The following is a 13,306-nucleotide window of genomic DNA, read 5'->3' as shown; positions in this document are numbered from 1 at the left end:
TTTAGCAGTTACTTTCAACTTGCGCAAGCAACTGAGTTCCCTTGGTAAAACAAGCAAAGAAAGCTGTTCTCTGCATTTCTTCATCTGCTAACTAACTGTCTTCAAAAAAATACAAGCACAATGAAGAAAAACTATCCTGAGCTTCAGAGCAGACACAAACCTGTTGGATGAAAGTCATCCACGATTTCAGAACGCAGGTGCTGGAGTGCTGACCTGCGGTACACCACGTGGACTCGGCCTCTCTCCTCCTCCTCCGCTTGCTTTCCCTTTTCAAGTGGTTCGATAAAATACTCCCCTTGATCTGTTCGGATCATGCCAGCCTGAAGAGAAAGTCAAAACCAGGTTACACTCAAATCCAAAACAAGTTTGTCGCATCAAGCAATAGTGCAGGGCAATTGAGGGAAACTGATAATTCCCACTTATCGAGTGTAAATTCACCCTCACCTAAAAATGTCTGTCATTTTGTGAGGTTTAAAAATATTTCTCAAAAAAGATTAGATCAGGTAATAATGCTCATTTCAGAATTCAGTTCACATGAATGAAAATGGACCTGTCAGGAAGAACAACACAATAGCTTTCCTTGACATTTTAAATCATTCTGCCTATTCTTCTGGCTCTTCCTAGGAAACACTGTACTTATGTATCTCATTGAGTTATAGTGCAGTACAACACAGAAATGGGATCTTCACCCATGCTGTCCATATGGACCATGATGTCTATCTATATGAATGCAATTTGCCTGCATTGGACCCACACATCTTATCACCTTTTTTTTTTAATCCAAGTACTTGTCTAAATGCAACTTGTTCCATATATTTTCCTCTAGATGAGATAACTGATCCTGAAAACTCATTTAAACTTCTCCCTTCTCACTTTACACTTTGCTTCCTTGTTCTAAGTTCCCCTATCCTGGGACAAAGACTGACTATCTACCCTAACTATCCCTTTCATAATCTTGTAAACCTCTACAAAGTCACCCCTTAGCCTTCTACTCTCTGCTGAGAACAAATCCAGACTACCCAATCTCTTCTTCTAATTAAAGCTGTCTACTCCAGATAACATCCCGGTGAAATGGCCAGAAGATGATCAATCTATGGAATTTGTGACACAGACAGCTGTGGAGGACAAATCATTAGATATCTTTCAAGTGGATGTTAATAAATTCTTGATTGGTAAGGGTGTCAGGTTACAAGGAGAAGACAGGATAAACTCAAATGTCCAGGAACTCAGAAGGCTGCAGAAAGGGGCAGGCACAGCCAAGCTCATCACAGGTACCGGCCTCCTGTCCATCGAAGGTATTTATAGGAGATGCTGCCTCAAGAGAGCATCCATCATAAGAGACCCTCATCAAACTGACAATGTCCTCTTCTTGCTGGTTCCTTCAGGTAATTCCAGCACCTCTCGGTTCAAGAACAATATTTCCCACTTTATCAGGCCCTTGAACTTCCCCATATTAGCTAATCCATAACACTACTACAAGACCACCAAAGATGAGTCTGCACCACTGACACAACATATTTTACACATTTTTGCACAACTAGCCAATATGTATTGCTTATTTTATTTTCTCTTCCTTTTAAATTACTACCTTTTTTCTCTTTGTGACATCTTAATTATACTTAATGTGCAAATGTATTTTATGTAACTATGAAGCTGCAACAAGTTCCTTTACAGGGCAAAGGAAAAACATGGATCTATTTTTGTGCATTTAACAATAAATGAAATCTTGATCTTGAATCTTTCATTGCATTTGTACATTGTGCTTGCATATATGACAATAAACTATCATTTGTTCATTCACAACATTGAATGTTCCAGTCAGAAAAGTGACCCTCTGCCTTTTAATTCCAAGCCAATGTTGGATTGAGTTTGCCAACAAATCTTGCATTCAATGTCCTTTAGCCTTCTGGCCCAGCCCACTGCACAGGATCTTGTCAAAAAACATTCCTAAAGTCCATGTACACTATTTGTTTCATCTATTACCTCCTCAACAAAAGGCAATCAGATGTGTGAGACAGAATTTCCCCAACATAAAATCATGTTGACTCTCCCTATTCAGTCTCAACTTTATCCAAACAAACATAAATCCTAGCCTTCAGAAAATTGTTTCTAATAATCTCCCTTCTACTGAAACAAGGTTCACTAGCCTGCAGTTTCCTGGCTTATCCTTACTATTCTTTTTCAATAATGAAACAACATTAGTTATCCTCAAGACTTCTACTATTTCAGCTTAGGCTAATTAAAATGCTAGAATCTCCATCAGAGTGCAAATAATATCCTCCCTTACTTCACATGGCATCCTCAGGATTTATCCTCTTTAATGTGTGCCAATATCTTTTACATTTCTTCCATCCTGAAACAAGCAAATTCCAAAATAGCAGTGCATCCCCTCCAATAATTCTTCATCCTCCATGTCCTTTTCCCTGGTGAATGCAGAAGTATTCATTTTGGAACCCAGTCACATCCTCTAGCTCCACACACAGATTTCCCCATTAATCCCCAAAGGGACCTATTCTTTCCATTTATGCACCACTCTCTATGGGAAAAACTCCCCTCTCACATCTCGAAATATTCCCTTTCTCACTTTAATCATGTCCTCTCATATAAGCTCTTCTACCCTTGGACAAAGACTATCTGCCACATCTGTTCCCCTCTCTCATATTAATTTTTTATAATCTCTCAGTCTCCTTCGCCCAGTGAGAACAACCCATTTTATCCCTCCTTTGAATTACAAAGCTCCATTCCAGACAATGGAACCATCACCTATCAACAGTTTTCCTTTGTTTTTTCTTGAAGTAGGGGCATGTTAAAATCAATATGCTTGATGCTCGGTTGAAGGTGGTGGTGAGCTTTCTATTTGTCCTACTGCAGTGTGTGTGATGGAGCCCTGAGGTTTTGATACAGAGTTCAAGGATTTTGATACAGCACCAGCAGAAGAATGACAGTGAGTTATACATCTTAAAGAGTTTTCTGAGGAGGTTTCCTGGAAAGTTGATGAAGGAAAGGTTTGGATCTTGTCTAAGTGGACTTTAGTAAGGCCTTTGACAAGGACCCTAATGGGACAATAGTCAGAAAGTTCAAACACTAGGTATTCATTGGTGGTAGTCAACTAGATTCAATATTGGCTATACAGGAGAAGCTAGCGAATGATAGTAGATGATTGCTACTCTGACTGGAGGCCTGTGTCTAGTAGTGTGCCTCAGGGAGTGGTGCTGGAACCATTGATATCAATGATCTGGATGACAATGTGGTAAATTTGATCTGTAAATTTGCAGATTACACATAGATTGGAGGTGTTTTGGACAGCGAGGAATTTTTTCAAAGCTTGCAGAGGGATCTGGACCAGCTGGAAAAATGGCAGATCAAGTTTAATTCAGACATGTGTGAGGACAAACCAAGAAAGGGCATACATGGTAAATGGTAGGGCACTGAGGAGTGGTAGAACAGAGGGATCTGGGAATGCAAATACATAGCTTCCTGAGAGTGGTGACACAGGTAGAAAGAATTGGAAAGAGGGCTTTTGGCTTAATAGCCTTCTTAAATCAAAGTACTCTGTATTGAGTATAGGAATTGGGATGCTATGGTAAAATTGTACCAAACATTGGTGATGCCAAAATTGGAGTATTGTGTGCCATTATGGTCATGTAACTTCAGGAAAGATATGAATAAGACTGAAAGACTGCAGAGAAGATTTACTAGAATGTTACCCAGACTTGGGGAAATTAATTACAGGGAAAGGTTAAACAGATTAGGACTTTATTCCCTGGAACATACAAGAATGAGGGGAGATTTGATAGAGGCATTTAAAATTATAAGGGGTCAAGACAGAATAAACGTAGATAGGCTTTTTTCACTGAGGGTAGGTGAGATATAAACCAGAGGACATGGGTTAAGAGTGAAAGGGGAAAGGTTTAGAGGGAACATTAATAGGAACTTCTTCACACAAAGTGTGGAACCAGCTGCCAGCTGAAGTGGTTAATGTGGGCTCAATTTTCATTTTTAAGAAGAATTTGGACAAGTATGGAGGGGTATGGAGGACTATGGTCAGGTTGCAGGTCAGTGGGACTAGGGAGAATAATAGTTTGGCACAGACTAGAAGGTCTGAAGAGCCTGTTTCTGTGCTGCTCTACAGTACAAATTAGATTATCCAAAATCTGATTCTCCGAAATCCTCAGTTATCCAAAAAAAATTTAAAATTTCAGATAAATGAGGATATCCAAAACAAATCAGAAATCCTCATTTATCCAAATTTTTTTACGGAGTCAAACTGACTGGGGACATCAGGCTCCTGGAGCCTGCAGCAGCGGACCTCAAGCGGGGCCTCAGTGGGGTAGTGTCGGTGATTGGAGGTGGCCAGCAATTTTCCTGGTGAAGATTAAACATTATTTTAATGCTTAAAAAGCTTTACCTTGTTATTTGTTGTTGTTTAAATTCTGCTCCAAGTGATTTTCTTTTGTTACTGGACAGTTTTTTTTAAGTGACCAATTCGCCAAAAAAAAAATCATTTATCTGAAATTGGCCCAGTCCCGACATTTCGAATAATTCGAATACTGTATGAAACCTAGTGTGGATGCATTGTGTGGACATCACTGGTAAAACCCTCCCCACCATCAAGAACATCTACAGGGAACGTTATGGTTGGAGAGCAGCAGCAATCATCAACGATCCACATCACCCAGTACATGCACTTTTTTCACTACTACCATCAGGAAAGAAGTGTAGGTGCACATCACTCACACCACCAGGTTCAGGAACAGCTTCCACCCCTCCACTATCAGACTCCTCAACGACAAACTCAATCAGGGACTCATTTTAGGAATCTTTTGCATTTTATTGATTATTTTTCTCTCTGCATTGCAGCTTGCTTATATTTGTTTATATGTGTGCAACTTTAGGCACTACTAACAAGTGGTAATTCTGCCTCATCCACAGGATAAAGGATCTCAGGGTTGTATGTGAAGTCATGTATGTACTCTAACAATAAATATGAACTTTGAATTTTTTTGTGACTTGTCAGGTGGTGTTCCCATTCACCTGGTATTTTTGTGTTTCTAGTTGGTGAAAGTCATATGTTCAGGAAGCATTACTGAAGAAACCTAGTTTCTGGAGAGAATTCAAATTCCTCTCACTCCATCGTTGGGCAAAATTTTTCGGTTTCAACAGAAATGGGATTCAGAGCTGGAGAAACCTTGAGGAAATTCCTGTAACTAAATCATTGTTTCAGTTCACTCCAACGTTCATTAAAATAAATATTTCACTCTCCCATACTGGGCAGATGTGGTGAGCTGCAACAATACAGTTCACCACATCCTGCCCAGTATGGCTGCCTCCCTCCTGGCACCAGAGAATTGAACCAATTTGATTTTGTCCATTCAGCCAGTTGGACATGCTGCCATTATTGTTTTAATTCTTTTTAATTATTGTTTTTAATTCTTTCACTCCGTGAAAATTTTAAATGACAAATCACCAATTGTGTAAATCTTGCATAAAATATTGATGTTGATAAATATGTTCATGATGGTCAAAGTCCTCTGATTAAAGAGGAACACAATAACATTAGAAATCAAAACCAGTGTGGCTGTTCCATTCGAGCTTGCTCGAATATATAAAGGTTCAAATTCTCAAAGCTTCAAAGCTTGTCACATAACATTAAAAATGTAGTATACATGATATACTTCAACTTTTGTCTACTGCAAGGTAAAGTCACCATAAGCACTGCCCAATACCTCCAACAATAGGAGTAAATGAAACAAAAGAGAGTCCCTTCAGAGTCACTGAGTGTCTGTAGATTCGCTTCCAGAACTCCAGCTGTGCAGACTTCAGTTTAAACCATTGGCAATCTGACCTCCAGATCCAAACCACTGATATAACCAGAAAGCCTTCAGCACCCAAGGCCCTTCAGGAGCTCTTCTTCCCCTCAGCATCCCCTCAAATCCCAGTTCTGATACCTGGTTCCCATGAGCTAGTCTCCAGCTGCCCACAGCCTGTGCCAGTCCTTCAATTGCAAGTCGCCAACAGCCCACAGCCTGTGTGAATCAGTCAGCTGCTGAGCCCCTCACTGGTCCACTATCTCATCTTATCTATATATTCCACCTCTGTGGCATGAGAAAATGGCTTCTTATCCTTTCATTCACTCTCAAAGTCTCCAGCATCTCATTGAAATTGCCTCTTCTAAATTCTGATGAGTATTGGCTAATCGACCTCAATTGCTCCTCAACAGATAATTCCCTCATCTGAGGTTTGCTTACACAATTCCAGCAAGTTTACTCTTTGCAATCAAGATCAAAATACCATTTAGCTTCCCAATTACTTGTGATATCTGCGTATTTACTTTCTACATTTCATGAAAGACCACACTACAACTCTTCTGTGCATTGTCAGTTACAAGATTCTCACTCTCTTAACAAGATTCTGCCTTTCTATTTTTGTTTCAGACCAAAGAACCACACAATTTCACACCTTTCACTCCATTACCTCCAAGTTTGCAGTTTAGATGATAACACGTTAAATTTTCCATCTAGATATCATCTGTGGAATTCACTATTGAATTACTGAATGCAGCAAAATCTTGCCAAACATTCTGCAACACTGTGGTATTCAGGATTAAAATAGGAAATAAAAAAGACACAGAAGATAAAAAATAACACTCAGAACTGGCCAATGCAATGAGAGCTCCCTTTTAATAATAATAGATTAATGTCATGCTATAAAAGGTTATTCTACCCATCATGCATCTGATAGCTTTTATCAAGAGCTACTCAATTATTCTCATTTACCTATTTATTCCCATTCCTTTGCAACAGTGTACATTCTCAAATATCCAGTTTCTTCCTGAGAGTTATTATTAATTCCGAGGTCTAGGTTTCATTTTTTTGCTGATTAAAATTGTAAATGCAATTTACAAATATCAGCGTACAACTTAAAGGAAATCTTTTCAGTGACTGTGGTGTTTGAGGAATCATAGGTGCCTGATACTCCAGCACTGAGACTTTTACCTTGACACATAGTTGATCTGAAATGGATCAAGAGCTCTGTGTTCCATCAGCATTAATATCCCAGAATCAGTGTCAGCCAACCAGACACTGCAGCCTTGCCAACACAAACATGTGGGATTCAGCCAAAGGGGCCAACTTTCAGAGACTGGTTGTTCAGTCCAAATGTTTTAAAAAGCTGGAATAAATGTGCATTTATTAACAAAGTGGAGCTATGTTGAAAAACAGGTTCAACTAGAACACTAGTACCTTTCATCATCTTGGGTGTCACTTTAAGCAGAACCTGTGCGCGAGTCTCTTTGGGGTTACCTGCTGAATCCCACTATAGAAATGCAGATAGAAATCTTCAAAGGCACAGAAGGCTGCGTGATTCACAGGAAAGGGTCGAAACTGGAAATGCATTTACACTCCTGCAACAAATGTACGTAATCACAGACAAGGTACTGTTAACTAACACAGTGTAAATCTGTATGCTAATAAGGAGATCATAATCCTCATCTTTCTCCCCCATTCCATTTTACAGCCAGTTAAGAATATCTCCTCACTTACTTATTATGTGGCTCTCAACCCTTGGGTCTGTGCCAGTTCCCTAAGAAGTAGTCCCATTACCCTATTTCTCCTCCCACAATTTCCCTGCAACTTTCGTATCTCTCACATTCCCTTCAACTGCACTTTGATTGTTATTGACATTTATTGACACTAACATTAAAGGGTCATTTAAAGAAGCCAATCAACCTTTCTGTACCACAATTTTGGATGAGGGAGGAAACCAGGGAACCAAAAGTGATAATAGAGAGAATGTGTAATCTCCAAGAAGAGCCGAAGTCTGGATTGAACTCAGATTCCTGAAACTGAGGCCACAGCACGAATCAAAGCATCACCGGGCTACCTATTCATCTTAGATTTAAAGTGAGAAACTGACCTACTATCTACAGAAGAGAAGTCCAAATTTCAAATACCTTGTGCACAGAAGTATTTCCTAACCTCACTTGAAAATCTGTCCAGAACAGCCCCTTCATTATTAGACCACGCCCCCTATCCCCTCCCTCACAGTTGACAGAAATAATTCATTCCTGTTATCAGCTCACCTAAACATATCCAAAATTTGGATAAGATCATCATTTAACCTTATAGCTTCACAATCTTGATTTGTATAATCTTACCACAAAGCTCGACATTTCAGGTTTCTAGACCAATTCTGAAGGTGCACAGAACTGCTCACAGTATATGAGGCTTTGTGTCATTGGGGGATCGGTCAGTAAGATGTGATGACAGTTTATTGTCATATATACAAGTACAATGTGCAGACACATCAAATTCTTACTTGCTGCAGCCATACAGAAAGATACATCACTACGACAAGCCAAGACAGAAAAAGACCAAAGACTTAAAAAAGGATAGATAAATAAACATTCACAGATATAGTTATTACAAGAAAGTCGTGATAATTATAATGAAATGTGTATAATGTAAATTTGCTCTGAAATTTTATTTGGTGCAGTCAAACAGGTAATTGTAAATAAACACTATAATGGTAAACTAATTAAATTAAAATAGACAATTAAAATGTCGCTATAGTGATGGTCCCAGAGTAGTTTATAGTTAGAGTAGTACCGGGAGGTTCAAGAGTTTGGTAACCTCTGGAGAAACAAAACATTTCTTGAGGTGTCCAGAGGTGCTAGACTCAGTACCTTCTGCCCAAAGGTAGCAATCTGAAAACGTTTTTTTTTGCCAGTGTGAAAGGGTCCGTAATGATGTTAACTGTCTTCATGAGGCAGTATCTCACATGGATGTTTTCAATGGACATGACACCAATGCCCATAATGGTCTTCAAAATCAGAATCAATTGTCATGAACAAGTCATGAAATTCGGTGTTTAGCAGCAGCATTATTGTGCAAACATTCATATTGCAACATTATTATAATTTTTTTTAAATAAAATAATACTGTACAAAAAGGGAGCATCTTTGATTCATTGATTATTTAGGAATCTGAAGGCATCGGGGAAGAATCTGTCTTTGTGCCACTGAATGCTCGTCTTTAGGGTCCTGTACCTTTTTACCTGCTGATAGCAGAGTGAAGAGGGCATGGCCTGGGTGGTGGGGGTCTTTGAGGATACTTTTTTAAGACACCGGCTCACGTAAATGTCCTCGATGAAGTCTGGTGTCTGTGATGTCGCAGGCCAAGTTAACTCTGGAGTTTCTACTTGTCCTGAGAGTTGGCGCTTCCATACCAGACAGTGATACATCCAGCCAGAATGCTCTCCATGGTACACCTTTGAAGTTTGAGTGTTTTTGGTGACAAATCGAATCTCCTCAGACACCTCACAAAGTATAGCCACTGGCGAGCCTGCTTTGTGACTGCATCAACACGGAGGCTCCAGGACAGATCCTAAGAGATGTTGACACCCATGAATTTGAAGTTCTTGACCCTCTCCACTACTGAGCCTTCGATGAGGACTGGGTCATGTTTCCCCATTTTCCTTCTGAAGTCCACAATCATCTCTTTGGTTTTGCTAACATTGAGTGCAAGGTTGTTGTTGTTACACTAATCAATGAGCTGATCTATCTCCCCCCCACCTTTGTTTCCTCATTGACATTTGTGATTTTGCGGACAACTGTGCTGTCACCGGCAAACTTATAGATAGCATTGGAATTGTGCCTGGCCATACAGTCATGGGGGTAATAATGAGTAGAGAAGTGGAGTAAGCTCACATCCTTGGACTGCAGCCTTCTGCATTCATGAGCACTCAAGTTTCCAAACCAGACCATGCTGCAACCTGTCAGTACACTTTCTACAGTATATCTGTAGAAGTACAATAGAATATTCAATGTCATGCCAAATCTTCTCAGATTTCTCAGAAAGTAGAGGCATTAATGTACCTTCTTCATAACTGCCTCATTGTGCTGATTCTAGGAGAGGTCCTCTGGTATGTGGACTGCCAAGAACTTGAACGAACTAACCCTTTACACCGCTGTCCTGTCAAAGAAATCAGGGGTATGGTGTCTCAGCTTCCCCTACCCAAGTCCATAATAAGCTCCTTGGTTTTGCTAACGTTGAGTACACGATTGTTCTGGCACCATAAAACCAGTTTCTCGATCTCCATCCTATTTTCCATCTTTATCAATCACTGTTATTCTAATATGTGAACTTAAAACCAAACAAAAAGATGACAAGCGATTTCAAGCAATTGACCCGAGTACCTTAAAGCTAAAAGTCTACACTGAAAATGGGGATTAACCATGCTGATCAAACTGTTTATGACAAAGGAAAAATCAAGTCCACCCAACTATGGAAAATTCATCTCACAAATACAAGGTGATTTGTGCCTAACTTGGAAGAACAGTCCAAATATCTAGTCAAACAAGAGCTGGCAGAGTGCTATGTAAAGAATCTTCCAACATCATTCTTCCATAATGACTGTGCCCCATAGGATATGGATGGAAGAGAGTGATCTCATGGGTCCCTTATGACAAGGCAATCTTCTTTCAACTTTGAATCAGTACTCCTCTTTCTGAACATCACTTGGATGACAAGGTTAGCAAGATCACAGTATATACAGGCTTAAGCAGATTTGAGTGCTTATCGCCAGCAATGTGCACGTAGAACCACCACTGACTGAGATGCCCAAGGCCTACGGGGCAAAGTCATCACCATAACTCTGCGACCCAACCTGTGTGGGAAACACTCACCATTTCACTTGTTACACTTCTACCCAAGATGGCACGATGGGGAGACTTTAACTTTCTGAATGTTATCTGGAGCACCCGTAGTACAAATGATTTGGAGTGGGTAGAATTTGTTAAGTGTGACCAAGAGAGTTCTTCTCGCAATATATTGAGGCCCCAACTGGAGAGGGCGCAACACTAGATCTCCTTTTAGAGATCAAGACAGGGTGGGTAAATGAAGTGACAGTGGGGGAGGACTTTGGGCCCAGTGATCGTAACTCCATTTATTTAAAAATAGTTATGGAAAATGATAGGACTGGTTTATAAATTAAAGTCCTAAATTGAGGCAAGGATGATTTTGGAGCAGTTAGGCAAGAACTTTCAGAAGTTGGCTGGGAGAGGGTGTTTACAGGCAAGGGATGAATGGAAAGTGGGATGATTTTAAAGGTGAGTTAGCAAGAGTTCAGTCACTGCATGTTCCCGTTAAGGTGAGGGGCAAGGCTGGGAAGTTTTAGGAACAAGAATGAAGTGGGATACTGAGGCACTAGTCAGGATAAAGGAAGGTTTAAGGTTCATATCAAATTAATCCCTGGATGAATGCAAGAATTCCTAGAGAATACTTAAGAGGGAGATCAAGAAGGCAAAAAGAGGACACGAGATGGAGCTGGTGTACAAGATGAAGGAGAACGCAAAAAGATTCAACAGGTATATTAAGAGTTAAAAATGTGGCAAGGAGAGAATTGGTAACATTAAAGATCAAAAGGCCATCTTTGTGTGGAACCACAGGAACTGGGTGGGATTTTGAAAGAATATTTCTCATTGCTCATTATTGTGGACGAAATCATGAAAGTCAAATAATTGGAGGAAACAAGAAGAGAGGTGCTGAAACATATTAAAACAACCTGTCTTTGCAGCCTTGGAGAGTATTGAAGTTAACAAATTTCCAGTGCCTGATGAATCACTTCCTCACACCTTGTGAGGAGCTGGGGAAGCCATTGTAGAGTTTCTTGCTGAGATATTTTCATCATCATTGCCTTAGGTGAAGTGCCAGAAGACTGGAGGGTGGCTAATAGTGTGCTGTAATTTTTAAAAGACACCAAGAAGAAGGAAGGCAACTGCAGGCCAATGAGCTTGACACCAGAGGTTGGAGAGGATTCTGAGGGACAGGATCTACCACCATTCAGATAGGTTTAAACTGATTGGAGGTAGTTAGCGTGCACTTATGCATGGGAGATTATGCATCTGATAAAGTTTTTTGCAGAGGTAATGAGGGCAGGACAGTAGATGTTGCATATTTGGACTCTAACAAGGCCATTGAAAGGGTCCTGCATGGCAAGGTTAGTCTGAAAGGTTAAATCACACAGAATCCGATGCGACCAAGCACGTTGGATTGATAACAGGGATAGTGGAGGGAGCCAGAGGAAGAAATTGAAGAATGTTTTTTTTCTGATTGGAGGCCTGTACTCAATGGTTGGGTTCACTGCTGTTTGGTATCTATATTAATGACTTGGATGGCAATGTAGTGAACTTGATTAGAAAGTTTGCAGATAATTTTCAGGGAGGCATGGTTAGCAGTTTGATTCTGACAGTGTCTATAAGGAGATTATCTCTGTTCCTGCATGGGTTTTCTCCAGTTTCCACCCACCACCCAAAACATACAGGGGTTGTAAGTTCATTGGGTATAATTTGGCGGCATGGGCTTGTAGACCAAAGGGGCCTGTTACCGTGCTGTATGTCTAAATTTAAATTTAATAACACCAAAATTGATGGTAGGGTGGACAGCAAGGAAGGATATCAAAGTTTTCAATGGGATCTAGATCAGTTGGGAAGGAGGGGCAAGGAGAGGGAAATGGAATTTAACTGTGACAAGCATGAGCTGTTGCATTTTGATAAATTAAAACACGCCAGGACACTGTGTGAATGGTAGAGCCTTGTAGAACAGAAGATGAAGGGGGTACAACATGGCAAGCTAAGTGGATGAGATGGTAAAGATGGTGTTTCGTGCAATGGCCTTCATTGGGCAGTGTTAGGAGTAGTGTTTGGGAACTCCTGATTCAGCACTGCAATGTGTTGGTGAAATCACACTTGGAGTATGTGTATACTTTGGTCACCCAACTATAGGAAGGACATCAATAAATTGGAATGGGTGCAGTGGAGATTCACCAGGATGTTGCCGGAAATGGAGGCAACAGAGGTTGGATAGGCTGGGTCTTTATTCCTTAAATGGAAGGGGGCTGAGGGAGGTTTACAAAATCATGAGGGGCATAGGTAAAATCTATGCTCATGGTCTCTCTTCCCCCGCCCCCCCCCACCCGCTCCAACCCCAAGTAAACGATTCTAGAATGAGAAGGCAAAGTCTTAAGGTGAGAGGGGAAAGATTTAGGAAGGCCCAGAGGTCATTTTTTTCTGCTCAGAGGGTAGTCTGAGCTACTGGAGGAAACTATAGAAGCAGGCATGATAAAACATTCAAAATGTCTTTGAACAGATTTATGGATAGGAGAGGCTTAGAGGGGACATGGACCAAATGCAGACTAATGGGAATACCCCAAAATACCATATTGGCCTGTACGGACTAGTTGGGTTGAAAGGCCTGTTTTATGCAGTATAACTAATAACCCCATGCCATTTGTAGGATTGACCACCTTC

General features: G+C 40.5%; 1 protein-coding gene across 2 annotated transcripts in view; it reads right to left on the bottom strand.

Annotated features, from left to right (window-relative positions):
• LOC138757481 (A disintegrin and metalloproteinase with thrombospondin motifs 3-like) overlaps positions 1-13,306 on the bottom strand; it is a 262,759-nt gene that overhangs the window by 233,928 nt on the left and 15,525 nt on the right. For both annotated transcript variants that reach the window (XM_069924904.1, XM_069924894.1), the window contains exon 4: positions 161-320. In XM_069924904.1, coding sequence (XP_069781005.1) covers positions 161-320 — 160 coding nt within the window. The remainder of the gene's footprint in view (positions 1-160; positions 321-13,306) is intronic.

The sequence above is a fragment of the Narcine bancroftii genome, chromosome 1 (genome assembly GCF_036971445.1).
Source record: "Narcine bancroftii isolate sNarBan1 chromosome 1, sNarBan1.hap1, whole genome shotgun sequence".
Lineage (NCBI taxonomy): Eukaryota > Metazoa > Chordata > Chondrichthyes > Torpediniformes > Narcinidae > Narcine > Narcine bancroftii.
Note: the sequence above shows the minus strand (reverse complement) of the source record. Positions and strands in the feature narration are given on the sequence as shown.